Source organism: Hakea prostrata, chromosome 9 (genome assembly GCF_041222555.1).
Source record: "Hakea prostrata isolate BN-2017 chromosome 9, UWA_Hpros_2, whole genome shotgun sequence".
Taxonomy (NCBI): domain Eukaryota; kingdom Viridiplantae; phylum Streptophyta; class Magnoliopsida; order Proteales; family Proteaceae; genus Hakea; species Hakea prostrata.
In genome coordinates, this window is record NC_142608.1 from 7,735,588 (window position 1) to 7,751,079 (window position 15,492).

Consider the following 15,492-nt stretch of genomic DNA (forward strand, 5'->3'; position numbering starts at 1 on the left):
TTACCCCTCGAAACTAGGGGTCAATATTTCGTTGACACCCCTCCAAATGTTACCATGTTGGTGGTGTCGCCAGCCACCGACACGACAACACAGAACGATTTTTCGAACCTTAATCCCAACCCTAAACTGTTTTTAGATATTAAAAGCTAAAGCAAATGGATTCCATGGAATGGCATGCTCATTCCAGCAGGATAATGATCGCTCCATAGTCCATACCAATGAAAGGCTTAAATGCTCACCCTTTTATGTTTTCATACGTACTTTCATTTCTACATTTGTTCCATGATAAATTTAAAAATGTAAACTTATGAGGATATATTTTTTAATCAGCTTTAATTGCAAAATTAAGCAATAAGCAATTTGCACACGTAACGATGGTCCACCGACTAGGTCCCTACGCTAGCGTTCATCAAATAGAAGGCCACCAACCCTCCCCCACCGGCCCAAACCCCAAAAAAAATAACATACCAGTTTGTGGGGATTTTAGGAAATGGATAAAATAATATGCGGAATCGCATACAGCAGATATGTCGATATGTCCGAGTGGTTAAGGAGACAGACTTGAAATCTGTTGGGCTTCGCCCGCGCAGGTTCGAACCCTGCTGTCGACGTTTTTGTTTTTGCATCATCCGTCATGTTTTGCGAAACTTTGACCTCTTCGTCAGTTCGTCCAATTCCATTGGTTTCTCTTTTTTTCCTTTTTCTTTTTTTTTTGTTATTTTGACAATTAACAATATTAGCAGTTTTTATCCAAATAAATTATATGATATCATATTATATTATTATTATTAAAAGTACGAAGGAAGATTGCTATATTTTCTTACCTAAATAATCCTCACGCATTCACTTAATAGACATGATTAATGACACCTAAAAATGCAATTTTATATTTTACAATTTACATTTAATAAGTATGAATTAAATTAATATTAATTACATCCTTCTATTAATATTATTTAGTTATTAATATTTATAAATTCTTGCTATCGACTTTGGTAAAAGAGCTGGTAGCTCATGATGATTGTACCATATCTCCTTTATTTTTAGCCCTTGTATTATTGCTTTACTAATCCTTACTTGTAAACAAAAAAGTATCGCATTGAGTTCATCCACTTTAATGAACCTTATATGTCCACCGAGTATACCCCCATGCTCCATCATGTGTTTCCTACTCACTAGTTATAAATCCCTGAACACATAAAAACAACATTATTAGTCCGTAGTATATTGGCACAAATATTGTTTTCAAAGTGTCTAGGTAGCACAAAATTATTTTGTGTTGATATTGCCTGGGGATTGAGAGGATTTTCATCTTTTTTTTATTTTTTTATTCTATTATTATTATTATTTTTTATTATTATCTAAGGTTCATCCGGGCAAGCTTACGCACACCACGGCTACATCCTTAGGGGAGCTTTTATATAATTAATATAGGTGGGGCTTCGCCCTTGGCCCCGAGAGGATTCCTCAATTTGTTGTAGCTGTAAAGCTACAATCCATTGGTTTATGCAAGAGAGCATCATCAATGGATGGGTATTTTTTGCTTAAATATCTTAGAGTTTCTCTCTTGCCAAATAAAATAGCAAGTAACTATAGAAATAGACAAAAACCAATTGATGTTTTACTTATCCATTTGTGAACGGATATTTTAACACAAATGCAAACGAGAGGTATCGCTCTAGTTTTCCGTTCATAATTCCAGTGGTCCAGCAGCATGAATTCTTTTCATCCATTCATAGGAAATAAAAATATGCCAAATTGTTTCATTCTCCTTCCGCACAACACGCATTCAGGCTGAACATTTGTCCACTGAGTTGTTTTTGCTCGGACCAATAATCCTGCATTCAACACATGCAAAATAAAACTTTAAATTTTGGATGAATTGGTAACTTCCACCATGTCATGGATTGGTATCCTTGGGATGAAAAGTGCTATTTTAATATTGCACACAAAACCAATTTGATCGAGAATTCCCCATTTGAGGAAACTAAAGAGGACCATGAGTCACCTTGGTTTTAAAGTGTAATCGGCAATCTTATTATGGGGGAGGGATTAGAAAAAAATGAAGAGATCTCCCTATTTAAAATTTGAAGGTTATTGAAAACTTCAGCCACCGTTACTCGTCGCTGCCATGGAGAGAAATCTTGTTGAGGTATCAGACTATGCCTTCTGAAAGGTATCCAATGCTCAAACCAAAAGGATGTCTGTGTTCCATTCCCAATTTTGAGGTCACCATTATCGTTAGTTGAGTAATGATACTAGTGATACTATTCCATATACATGATCTCTTCTTAGTATATACTTTAGGATAAAAAAAAAAAAAAAATAGATTGTTCCTTAAAGTATGTTGCTCTCAAAACTCAAACCCACATTGTTTCAGGTTGAGAGATTATTTTCCACCCTTGCTTCAATAGCAAGGTTGAGTTGTGATCCTTCATCTTCTTGAAGCCCATTCCTCCTAATTCTTTTGGTTGGCAACATTTTTCCCATGATATGAGATTTAGTTGTCTGTTCTTGTGTGGTTGTCCATTCCAGAACCTCTGACAGACTGCATCTATTTTCGTGCATATTGTCATATGGAACCTAAAATGTTGCATTTGAAGAGTGCCATTGATTGGAGTGCTGCTTGCATCAATACCCCTCTAACATATAATAAATTTGCTAATTTCCAGCATGCCATCTTTTTGGTCATTCGATCCAAAACTGCTTGTAAGAGCTTTGCCTTCCCCATTCTAGCCAACAATTTTGTTCCCAAAAATGTAGTTTCCCCTTTAATCTTTGATACCCTCAAAATTGAAAATATTGAACTCCTTTTATCTCTAGATACATTACAATTGAAATAAACTCCATTTTTTTCGAAGTTGATTTATTGCATTGTCAAGTTTAAGAACAGTTCAATTGCCGTTTTTAAAGCCAAAACTTCATCGATATCAGCTTCGCAAAAGAGAAAAGTATCATCTGCAAAAAAAGAAGGTAGTTGATCTCTGATGCCCCATCCCACTTTGATTACGTTTAAAAGATTGAGGAACTTATACTTGTCAAGTAGACAAGATAGAACTTCCATAATTAAAAGGAAGAGGTAAGGGTTAGAGGGCACCCTTGTCGTAATCCACGTGATCGAGAGAACCACATGTAAGGGGACCCATGTAGTTTAACAGAAAAAGTGGGGGAGGAAATTACGGCTTTAATAAGTTGGCACCACTTATGATAGTTTGATGATGATTCCCCTATCGGCCCTATCATAGGCTTTGAACATATCCAATTTTAGAGCAATAAACTCATTCTTACTATGGGTCATCTGCATGTAATGAAAAATTTCATAGGCCATTATAATATTATCAGTGATTTGTCTGTTAGCCACAAATGCCCCCTTATTAGGAAAATGATAATGGGAAGAAGTGGTTTCAACCTTTTGACTAAAATTTTTGCAATTATTTTATAAGACACATTGCACAAGCTCATAGGTCAAAAATCAATAAATGTTTTTGTCCCATTCTTTTCTGGGATAATACACAGGAGAAAGTGGATAACTCCACCGGAGAGTAGACCTTCCAAGAAGAAGATAGTTACAAATTTGATCACATTTCTTTAATTAAATTCCAAAACCTTTGATAAAAGAATGCATTGAACCCATCAAACCCAAGGGCTTTATAAGATCCAAGGGAGAATACAACGCTCTTAATCTCTATTGAATTCGGGATTGCCGATAGAGTACTATTCCTCAACTCAATGGGTGGAAGGAGGATTTTCTACAAACTCAGGGTCCAACGGGCAGGTAGCTTGATACAACTACCTCATATAGTCAACAAATACATCGGCTATCTCTCTTGGATTGGAGATGCAATGACCATTTGCCTCAATGAAGGAGATTGTTCTCCGATGGTGATTAGTTTTACTAGAGAGGTGGTAGAATCTAGCGTTTCAGTCCCCATCAAATATATACATACCTTAAGACTTCTGAAACCAAAATATCTCTTCAACTTCCAAAGCCCATGCCAACAATTTTTTCTTTTAATTGATGATGTTCCAATCTGGGTAGGGATGTTGTTTCATCACATCAACTTCAAGGGTAGTTCTGTGGAAAAGACTGTCCACATTACCGAACACCAAATTGTTCCAGTGTTGCAAAAATTGAGACATATTGGCCAAGTAGACTGAAAATCTACAGAGAAATTAGGATGAGAGATCCAAGCATTCTCGGGAAAATGACACCATTTAGATCTTGGTTGGCCTTCACTTACCCAGCGGATCGATTTAATATATCACATTAAACACAAGAAACTCATAAACAAATCGAACAAACCTGTTACTCTTTAAATTTACTTTGTCATTCTTCAATCCTAGGTCTAGCATGCATTCCTTATTGATATATGATAAAAAGTATACCACGAGATTTATGAAGATTGATCAATCATTCAGACATCAAGAACAAAATTAAAGAAAACAAAAGGGAGAATTGAATTATATGAAAGGGGAATAAAATCGATAATTATCTCAAGTAGCAAAAAAAACTTAGAACATCATTGAAGAAGAAATAGTTGAGGTAAACATCATTCTAGGGTTGAAGAAGAGACTCCAACAACTCTAAAATTCGTCCTACAGCAGCTCCAACTCTCTAAATTTGTCCTCTGCAATCCTCCGAAGCTCAAAAACATTTTATTATTGCTGGAGTATGTTCCTCTTTTATAGAATGAATTTTTAGATTACATGAAATATGATTCATGACATAGTTTGAAACAAACTCTTGAGTTTCTGATCTAACTCGACCAAGAAATTCATTTGTCTAGATCACTTATAAATCACATTGATTTCGAGAGCTCAAATACAAAATTCCACCGTTGGATTTAAAGATCAAGAAGTCGTTAAGCTCCTTCCAAAAATCAGCTCGATTGGACGCGAATGACCATTTGCTGAAGGATTTGTTCGAAATTGAACTGAACACTCTAAAAAACAGAATTCAAAAACATAATTCTGCATTTTTTCTTCTATGAATATGATTTTTTTTCCTTATTTGATGATCCATCAAACTCCCCTAATTTCTTGAAGGAAATCCTAGATGTTGAAAAAGTCCTAACACTAAAATGATTCACTACAAGCACAAATAATAAATTTAATTTGTTTAGATAAATATAAATTATCATAATTACTTAAATTCAAGGAAAGTGCATCTGATGCTTATTTGCATACAACATTAGGATAAAATGATACAAAACGATTGCGAACGCATGAAAATATATTCAATTAATTACTCTAAATAGTATGCATAAAATAAAGTTATTGCCCATCTTGCTTACATTAAACAATACCCCTTTAGGGGGAGAGACCAACGGCCATGGGTTTTGGTCTCAAGTGGCAAGTTAGCTGACAGCTGTGGCTTCGATTAAGCAAGGTTCCGACAAATCGAATCCTTGTGGATGCAAAAATCCCCATACGGTTGGGGAGACTCACCCACCGACGACTGTGGATGCAAAATCCCCGCGGAGACGCGGGTCAAACCACCGGTTTATAAACCGGGGTTGGCAAACCAAAAAAAAAAAAAAAAAAAACTCTTTTTCTTTCGTGGTTTTTTTCACGGACATCACCCTGGACAACTAAATGGTAAGTCGACATTTTATTGCTTTGGTAAAAGAAAAGAAAAAAATTACTTCAAAAAATAATTTGCGTGTGACGAGGGACAACGCTGGCGTAGACTCCACCCTCCAGATGCAGAGAAAGTTCAATAAACTAGCATTTATCCACTCAAAAAAAGTTGAATAATTGTGTTGAATTTGGATTAGAGTGCTCTCCTGATAGTTTCACAACCACAAACTATGTGGGATCTATGAGGAACAACGCTGGCGTAGACTCCACCCTCCAGATGTAGAGAAAGTTCAATAAACTAGCATTTATCCACTCAAAAAAGTTGAATAATTGTGTTGAATTTGGATTAAAGTGCTCCCCTTATAGTTTCACAACCACAAACTATGTGGAATCTATAAAAAAAAAAATTAAATATCTTTAAGAAAAGATCTCATCACCTAATCGTGTGGACCCCTATAATATGATCCCCACTTAACACATGTGTGAGGGGGAGGGGACACGGATCTTGTGGCAACCTTTGGAGCTAAATAACAGCAGTCAGTCTTCTACAATTCTTCCCCCCCCCCCCCCTCCTCGCCACCGAAAATGAGGGGACGCGGAGCAGCCAACACAAGCCAAATCCGAAACAAGCTCGTGGGCATGCCACGTCAGCTATCGTGAGGAAGCCGAAAGAGATTTTGCTGGATTCTAAAGAGAATTTCACAGTTGAGACTTGAGGCGATCCTTCTGCCACGGTAGCTCCGCCCATTAAACAAAGATCCCCACAATAAATAAAGAAAAACTACTCGATTTACTTTACTCGTACGAGGAGATGAAAAGTCGAACATAGCCCCACCCCACTGCCATAATCAACTGGCGCCCACCAGTGACCCGGATGCGCCGCACCCATTACGGCCAGCCAATTTTCTAGTCGTAGAATCAAGCCAGGTCAGCAAGAGATTCTTTCCACGTGGACCATACATCCATTCATAACGACCCAGATATATATCTCAGCCGAATCTCATTATCCCATGACATGACGCGTGGCGATGTGATTTACATCAACTAGCCAAGGAGTTATAACCCCGATCGACTCGACTCGGCTCGGCCGTATAATGTGGACGCAAGGCCTGAGTCTGAAACAGGGAAAAGACAGTCTTTCCTTTTCTAGAGAGGTACAGACAAGAAGTTCTTCATTGACGAGATTATCCTATAAGCTTCTCTATGGTTTTCTATATAAATTAGCTTGAGTTCCTCACTTCTGTTTTCTTTTCACTAGTTTTCTTTATTTTAAATTCTAGGCTTCGTTCAAGCATTTCATTTTCTCCGGTGGATATTGCAGGAGAAGCGAAGAAAGAAGCAACTGAGGTTAGACTTTAGAGATGAAAGAATGCGAGCTCTGCAAAAATCCAGCTAGAATGTATTGTGAATCCGATCAAGCAAGCTTGTGCTGGATCTGTGATGCTAAGGTCCACAGTGCTAACTTCCTCGTCGCTAGGCATGTCAGGAGTCTGCTTTGCCAGGTTTGTCAATCGCCGACGCCGTGGAAAGCTTCGGGATCACGGCTTGGACGAACTGTCTCGGTTTGTGAGAGGTGCGCTTGTAAATCTAGTGGCAGAGGTCAGAGAGGTGGACAAAACGCAGCAGGCCAGGCATCAAATGTTGCAGATGATGAGTTTCAACACGAATCGGAAGAGGAAGACGAAGAAAACGATGAAACCGACGATTCTGAAGATGATTACTGCGGCAGCGAAGATGACGGAGACGAGGAGAATCAGGTTGTACCGTCGTCTTCCACTTCACCTCCGCCAGTCATGAGTTCTTCCAGTGGTGATGAGTCTTCAAGCAACGGCCGCAGCAGATGCATTGAAGAACCAACGGGGCTGTTCTCATTAAAAAGGACGCGTGAGAATGCAGATCTCGTTGTTCAGGTACGAGTTTCTTTCGTTTTTGAACTGTTTCCCCCTTTTTCTGTATCGCATTTTATATTCTTGCTTATATGTTGATCTTGAAGACAACTATAACTTGCGTTTAGTTAAATGATCTCCAACTTATTGAATCGATCTTTTCTGTTTTTGTTTGCACTTCGTCTCTGCAGGATCATCAAGGCTGTGCGACTTGCCATTCAAACAACGATAGGGCATCGGTAGAATCAGCAGCAAAGTGCTTGATCGATGACGAAGTGACCTCTCGTGGTTCATTCAGTTCTTTGAAAAAACTAAAGAGAAATCCGACGACTTCATCGGTACAATCGGATTCGATCGTCTGCTCTCTCGATAGATTTCAAGATCACAAATTCTCCGGCAACAAAGACGCAACCGCCACGATTCTCGAAATCTCCGGTTCCAATTGATTCCATATTAACTGAAATCAGTTTCTTTTTCCCCAGTAAATATCTATGGTTACAAATGAAGTCTGATTTGTTCATCTAACCCTATATCAGTCATGTATTAGTCTATTTCATGTTCTAGAACAATATCATTGTCACCGTCACCAAATCGTTAGTTTGGAAACACTATCGTAGGCCAAAGGATTTTTTTTGAGTTTTGATTTGCTTGCATCACCGTCACCAAATCGTTAGTTTGAAGTTTGAACCACTATCTATTGAGTTGAAGTGATTTACTTTGATGTCTGCCAATGTTTGTGGCTGTGATCGAGCGGTGTTTGTTTCTATTGGTTTTCCTGGGCACACATCTAACCTGCGCCGGCTAGGTACGTCTCTTTCCTTATCAAAGCCAAGTACTGGTGTCACTATTTGAACCATGCCGTTCTTCGCAATATATTTATTGCCACACCTTCCGCAATTCCATTCCGTTCTTTCAAAACTGTATCACATTGATTGTGAGCCAGAATTTTTAGTGGGACAGTGGGCTCAACTCAGAGACATTGAATTTTGAACAAATGTAGAAAACTCTCAACACGCAACAAATTCTGCAACGTCCATGGGACTAACATGCGCCAGGTATGGAAGATAAGACGTCGCTTTGCTAACAAGCTTTGCTGGACTTTATCTTTTGCTTTAAGACAAGTGGAATGGAACTCTAAGAGCCTCTTCAGGCTTAGAAAACGACAAAGTTTCTTAATTTGCGAACTGGGTGACGCTGAAACCTCGTGTTCTTGCTTTCGGCTTCACATGACTTTTACGTTATACCATTTTCCTGGTTGGAAGGTCAGTTTGATTTTTCTGCTTTGAAGATATTTTGGAATTTGGAGGTTTTTTAAATGTACCAGAACCACAATCTTATAAACAAGTTTATCGTGAATTATATCTGCCATGGACCCATCACATCATTTAATTGGCTCTTATTTGCTTAGAAAAAGGAGACAAGATATTTGAGAATAACCCAATAGGAATTTAGAACATCAGATTGTGACCTAGTCTAACACTCCACGTGCTTCTCTATCGTTTGTAGTAGTACATTTTTTAAATAATAATTTCAATTACGTTTCAATAATATATATGTCTTAGTAATCAAGATTTGTTACATGTGGTTGAGGTTGTAGCTTTTCTAGTGGTTGAATGGAATGGATTTTTGTGGCTGTGGTGTATCTAATGTTCCACCGTGGAAACTTGTGGTGTTGTGACTTGTGAGAGACATTGGATTCTGGTTCTCGTGATCTGGGACAGCTATTAAAGAATCTTTAACTCAACGGTAGTTGCTTTTTTTTTTAACTTGTGAGCCAAGCTACTTCTTTATTCCTTGATAATCAGTACTAACTTCGTTGACTTGGATTCATTGTTTTTAGCTGACACGATTAGATAGAAATGGAATCTCACATATGGCAGATGGCTACAGTCATTTGCTACGTGTGCGGATTCTGGTGAAAGCAAGCTGGAAAGGTTGAAAATTCTGGGGCACACAGTATGGCCACAACCTGACAAGTTACAACCATGTTGGTGATCCGGATTCACAATCACAACCATGGCCTTCAAAAATTCGTGATTCACATCAGAATCACACATCAATCTTTCTTTACCCAACTGAGAATTGAATCAAACATCAATCGATTGGATTAATTCATGCCAGCGTAATTCCATCGATTCCCATAAATTTTCCAGCGGGTCTCTGACTCTCTTTTTCCCATATCATTAGACGAACATTTTTATTTAAAAATAACTTTGGTTAACTGTCTGATGCAGCAAACGCACTGTCTCGTTTGGATTCTACGAATCCCAAAAAGTTAAAAATCATAAGACTAAACGAAGCTAGCCTAGATCATAACGCCTATTGTTCAGCTCAGCCGCTCAGGTCTGCTCTCTTCAAGGTTTCCTTAGACGTTAGAGTGTGCTTCGGGAGCAGAGAAAAGAAAAAGAATGATTAGTTGAAGTGAGACTATTTCCTCCACTTTAATGCAATTCGATCAAGTCCACGAAGTATGTTGTAATGCTTTCTCCTGTATGACCCTACCGGTGGTAGTCTAGGATATCCAGAAAAGAAAAAAAAAAAGACAGTTAGTCTAAAGTGTTTTTTAAGGGTAAATGAATCGAATATTGAATTTGGATTCGAGCCAAGTTGTCCAGACTAGATTGAAGATGAACAGAATATTTTTGTTTATATGTTAATTTGAACGATGAGTAACTTGTTTTTTTTTTTTTTTTTCTGGTTTGCCAAAACCGGTGTTCGACCCGCGTCGCACACTTGGCTGTGGTGGGTGAGTCTCCCAACAGGAATTTACTCACTCAACAGGAATTTTTTGCATCCACAAGGATTCGATACCGGAACCTTGCTTAAGCAAACCAAGCTGCTTACCACTTGGACCAACCTCCGTTGGTTGAGTAACTTGTCTTCTACTGTAGCTCAAGCTAAGCAAACCAAATACAAGTACAACAAATTTTGTGTTTTTTAGGTATATGAAGTACAACAAAAGTAAAATCGTACCCAGATGCACAATGATTATATCGTGTAACCGATTTAGAATTTTGATTGAATAGAACCGAGTAGATTTAAATTTGATATCAATTCTAGAACTGATTCGGAGTCTCAATTTAATTTTGTATCACATTGTCACTACATGAAACCAAATCGAATGACCGAATAAAAAATCAACACCTTGAAAATATGATGTAGCCTGACAATGGAAAAAATCATATGTTGTACACATCTCTCTGCTGTGCATAGCAGTGCAACATGAGAGAGCGACATCTAGATTATCCCAATTTGATGGTTAAAGATTAAAACCTACGTCTAACTCTAGAGATTAGGTTCTACCCGCAAAAACCAATTGGGTTATTCTCCTTTTCTTTTCCTTTGATTGCATTTTACCGGGAGATATTGGACAAAGATGAATTAAACCATCCATTGTAAGAAATTAAATTAAAAAAAAAAAAGGGGTACATGAACATGTCCCTCTCATTCTCATTTTTTCGCGAGCAAAAAATTGTTGTACAATGCATGTACAGTTTGTATTGCTTTCCGAAAGGAAACTCCACCAGTGTTTGGTTACCGGTCCCAATCCGGGTAAAGGAGGAGGGTTGGTGCGTCAGGTTGACAACTAGTACAAAAAAAATCTAGCCAAACATTTTTTCATGGATTTAACCTTATATGGTAAATGCTAAGCTAGGGCGTTCTCTGACAAAAGAAGCAACAAGTTGTACAATAGCCTGGGTGTAGTGATAAGTGGGCAATGATTAGCTAGAGTGTCTTCTGTAAGCGAAGCGTATCAACACCCGGATGCTGTAATAAGTAGGCAAGGGTTCCTGCGTCATGGACGAATCCAGGTAAAGAAGCTAGTACAAAAACATAGATTAGATTGGCATCTTAGAATATAAGATCTATAACATGTAAAAGCTTAGAACTGATAGATGTGATGAGGAAAAGAAGGATTAATATAGCTTGCATTCAAGAGACTAGATGGACGGATAAAAAAGCTAAAGAGTTGGAGGACTTTAAACTTTGATATACTAGGGATAAATAATAAAGATGGAGTAAGTATAATAGTGGATAAAGATTTTAAGAATGATGAGATGTATGTTAAAAGAGTGGGTGATAGGATTATTGCTATCAAACTTGTAATGGAAAAAGATATTGTAAATATGATTTGTGCATATGCACCTAAAGTAGGATTGAATGAAATCTAAAGTTAGAATTTTGGGAAAATATGGATGGATTAATGCAAGGAATTCGTCGAGGGAAAAAGATTATCAAAGAGCCTATGAGAGTGTACATGGAAGATGTGATTTTGGAGAGATAAATGAGAAAAATATTTTAAATTTAGATTTTGTTGCTGCTTTTAATTTATCTATTGTAAATATTTACTTCAAAAAGAGAGATGAACATTTAATTACCTTCAAAAGTAGACATCATAGAAGCCAAATAGATTTTTTTCCTAATTAGAAGGACTGATAAATTGTTATGCAAGAATTGCAATATGATACTAGGGGAAAGCTTAACAGCATAACATAAATTTGTGATCTTGGATATGTGCCTAACCCCAAAAATTCATAAAATGTGTGAGGTTAACTATCTCAGGATAAGATGGTACAAGGAAATGTGTGAAATGATAGTACTTGAAATCCCTCACTAATGAAGTAGTCAAACAAGGAAAGTGGGATTTTGAGTAGGACACTAATGCGATGTGGAATGAGATGAATTTGTATCAAGAAAGTGGCTAAAGATATCCTAGGTGAATCAAAAGGAAAACTTCATTCTTATAGAGAGATTTGGTGGTGGGATAGTGAGGTTCAAGCTACCATTATGAATAAAAAAGCTAGTTTTAAAACATGGCAAAGAACTAATGAAGTCGATGATCTTCAAAAGTATAGGTTAGATAGAAATAAAGCTAAGAAAATTGCAAAAAAGAACAATGGAGAAAAAGTATGAAGGGTTATACAATAAGTTCGGCATGAAGGAAGGGGAAAAATCTATTTATAAGATAACTAAAATAAAAGATAGGAAGAGTAGAGAGCTAATCATGTTAGATGCATTAAAAATGGAGATGGTAAATTACTAGTATGTGATGAGGACATTTAGAAAAGATGGGAAATCTATTTCTCTAGTCTACTAAACGAGCATGCTTCAAGCACCTGTGATTTGGATGATTACACCATTTACCAATGCACCAATTTTCAAACATATTTGCAGAGAATTTTGATGTCCGAAGTAAAATAAGCATTAAGGAGGATGAAACTAGACAAGACACAAGGTCTTGATGAAATCCCAATAGAAGTATGGAAGAGCTTAGGAACCTGTGGGCTGGTTTGATTGACTACATTGTTTAATAAGATTATGAGCATTAGGAAAAATGCCAGATGAATGGAGGAGAATCATTATGATTTCAATTTACAAAAATAAATGAGATATTCAAAGCTATAATAATTATAAGGGCATTAAACTGATGGGCCATATTATGAAAGTATGGAAGAGAATAATTGAAATCCGTTTGAGACACTTAACCACAATTACGGAGAACAAATTTGGGTTTATTCCAGGAAGATCTACAACGGATGCTATTTACTTAATTAGGAGACTTATGGAAATGTATAGAGAACGTATAGGAAAGACCTTTATATGGTATTTATTGACTTAGAAAAAGCTGATGATAGAGTTCCTAGAACGTTAATTTGACAAGTACTAGATAAAAGAGATTTGCAAGTAAATATGTAGACATAGTTAATGATATGTATGACAGTTCAGTGATGATGTAAGAATAATAGGGGGACAAAGTAACTAATTCCCAATTACAGTTGGGCTACATCAATGATCAACTTTAAACCCATATTCATTTGCATTTATAATGGATGAATTAACCAAAGAAATTCAAGACAAGGTCCCTCAATGTATGCTATTTGCTAATGATTTTGTATTGATAGATGAGACTCAAGTGAGGATTAACACCAAGTTAGAATCATAGAGAACAACTTTGGAATCAAGAGGCTTTAAATTAAGTAAAACGAAGACAAAATATCTAGTTTGTAACTTTAGTCATGATCAGGTAGACGATGATGTGGTGAAACTTGACAATAAAGAGATTTCTCAGAGTGATTTTTTCGGTACTTAGGTTCAATAATAAATAAATAAAATGTGATATAGATGATAATGTTTCCCAAAAAAGTTAAAATATAGTGAATGAAGTGGAGAAATGCGTCTAGGTCTTGTGTGATCAATGTATTTCATTTAAACTTAAAGGAAAATTCTATAAGACTATTGTTCGACCAATTATGATGTACAGTGCATAGTCTTAAGCTGTTAAAAAGAATCATATAGATAAACTTAGTGTAATAGAAATGAGAATGCTAAAATGGATGAGTGGCAAAATTAGAAAGGATAAGATAAAGAATGATCATATTAGAGTTGTTCTAAGAGTTGCCCCCATAAGTGATAAGCTTAAAAAAAAAATCATTTGAGGTGGCACAACCATGTTTAACGGAGACCTATAAATGCCCATGTACGGAGAGGTGATAAAATCCAGATTAAAAGAACTAGAAGAGCTAAGGGTAGACCTAAGATAACTACAAGAGAAGTGGTGAGAAAGGATATGCATTGCTTAAGCCTTGTATCTAGCATGACCTCAAATAGAGCTGATTGGAAGGCAAGAATCTATGTAGCCGACCCCATTTAGTTGGGACAAGGCTTCTTGTTGTTGTTGTTGTATTGCTTTCCGAAAGGGAAATGCAGCGCATTTACAATTTTAGAGTTCATGTCAATCTCCACTACCCTTTCTCTGTTCTTCCTAATTATTCCCAAATTTAATTTCCATAAATAGATTTAGGTTTATTGACTTATAACAACAATTTTTTCTCCTCTTCATTCAATGATGAAACTCCCTAAGAAACATTGACACCAAATGGTCCAAAATCCCATATGTTACTACAATCAATAGATATGAAGCCGATATGAAGCCATCGTTTCAGTTGAAACCCCGATCAATGTTGGTCTGAGAGTTCCTTGCATCATTGTAGTGTTGTCTAGCATCCATTCTTTGCTCAGATAATTCATATCCATAATCAGAACACACAAATTCCTAATCGAAAATTTTATTACTCACTTCTAAGTAATTTTAACAAACACAGAGGAAGAAGAAAAACTCCTTGGAATTAGCTCATCAGAGGACAAAACAATAGAACCAACAACGACTTTCAAAATCGCTGGGCTTTTTATGAAAAATTGTCGGACTGTGCACATCATTGTTCAGAATCACCGGTAAAGTGCAATTGAAGGAAACAAATGAAGAAAAATCCAATCGGGTTTTGCGGGTAACGGCCCGGTCTTTAGGGTTAGATGAAGGTGTCAATCCTATCCATCAAATTGGGATAATCCAAGTGTCACTCTCTCATGCTGCACTAGATTATGCACAACAAAGGATTTGTTTTCCCTTGATAATATCCTTTGTTTTATAAATAGGCTGTGAAATTATATGCATGTAGCCTGACAACATCCCTTTATTTTTAATCGACAACATCCTTTTTTCAATGGATAAATATAATAAGAAATCACATGTCCATATATGTAGCCTGACCACATTTTTTTTTAATCGACAACATCCTTTTTTCAATGGATAGATATAATAAGAAATTGCATGTCCATATCTGGAACATGTCGGAGAGATGTCCACATAAATATATTAAAATGTGACACATAAAGTTGCTATGTGTAGCTGAGGGTTGTACATTAGCAAAAGAAGAAGCAATGATGGTATATGGGGAATAAACATCAGCTAACTCTATGCCAGCAGCTGCGGTAATACAGAAGATGCAAAGCGCTATCTAGAATGATTCGGTGTAAAGCGTTTGTAGGTGGCTTTTCAAGTTTGCCGTCAAATCCCAACGATGGATACTAGGCATTGTGTGTATCGACCCGTGCAGTGTTGTAGCTAACACGTTAAGTATCCTGCCTAGGGAGTACATTCGCAAGAATGAAACTCAAAAGGAATTTTTCGTATTCCTGTTCCTAGCTAGTAGGTTAGCCATATGAACCCTGATGATTGAATGCGGAA

General features: G+C 36.9%; 1 protein-coding gene and 1 non-coding gene across 2 annotated transcripts; both read left to right on the forward strand.

The window, feature by feature from the left end:
- Positions 1-529: 529 nt before the first annotated feature.
- TRNAS-UGA (transfer RNA serine (anticodon UGA)) lies at positions 530-611 on the forward strand. Its single transcript has one exon. It is a non-coding gene; the product is annotated as a tRNA-Ser (tRNA).
- Positions 612-6,654: 6,043 nt separating this feature from the next.
- LOC149004433 (uncharacterized) lies at positions 6,655-9,602 on the forward strand. Its single transcript, XM_089135661.1, has 3 exons — positions 6,655-6,734; positions 6,902-7,490; positions 7,658-9,602. The coding sequence occupies exons 2-3, from the start codon at positions 6,942-6,944 to the stop codon at positions 7,910-7,912; spliced, it is 804 nt and encodes a 267-aa protein (XP_088991787.1). The 5' UTR covers positions 6,655-6,734; positions 6,902-6,941; the 3' UTR covers positions 7,913-9,602.
- The last annotated feature ends 5,890 nt before the right edge of the window (positions 9,603-15,492 follow it).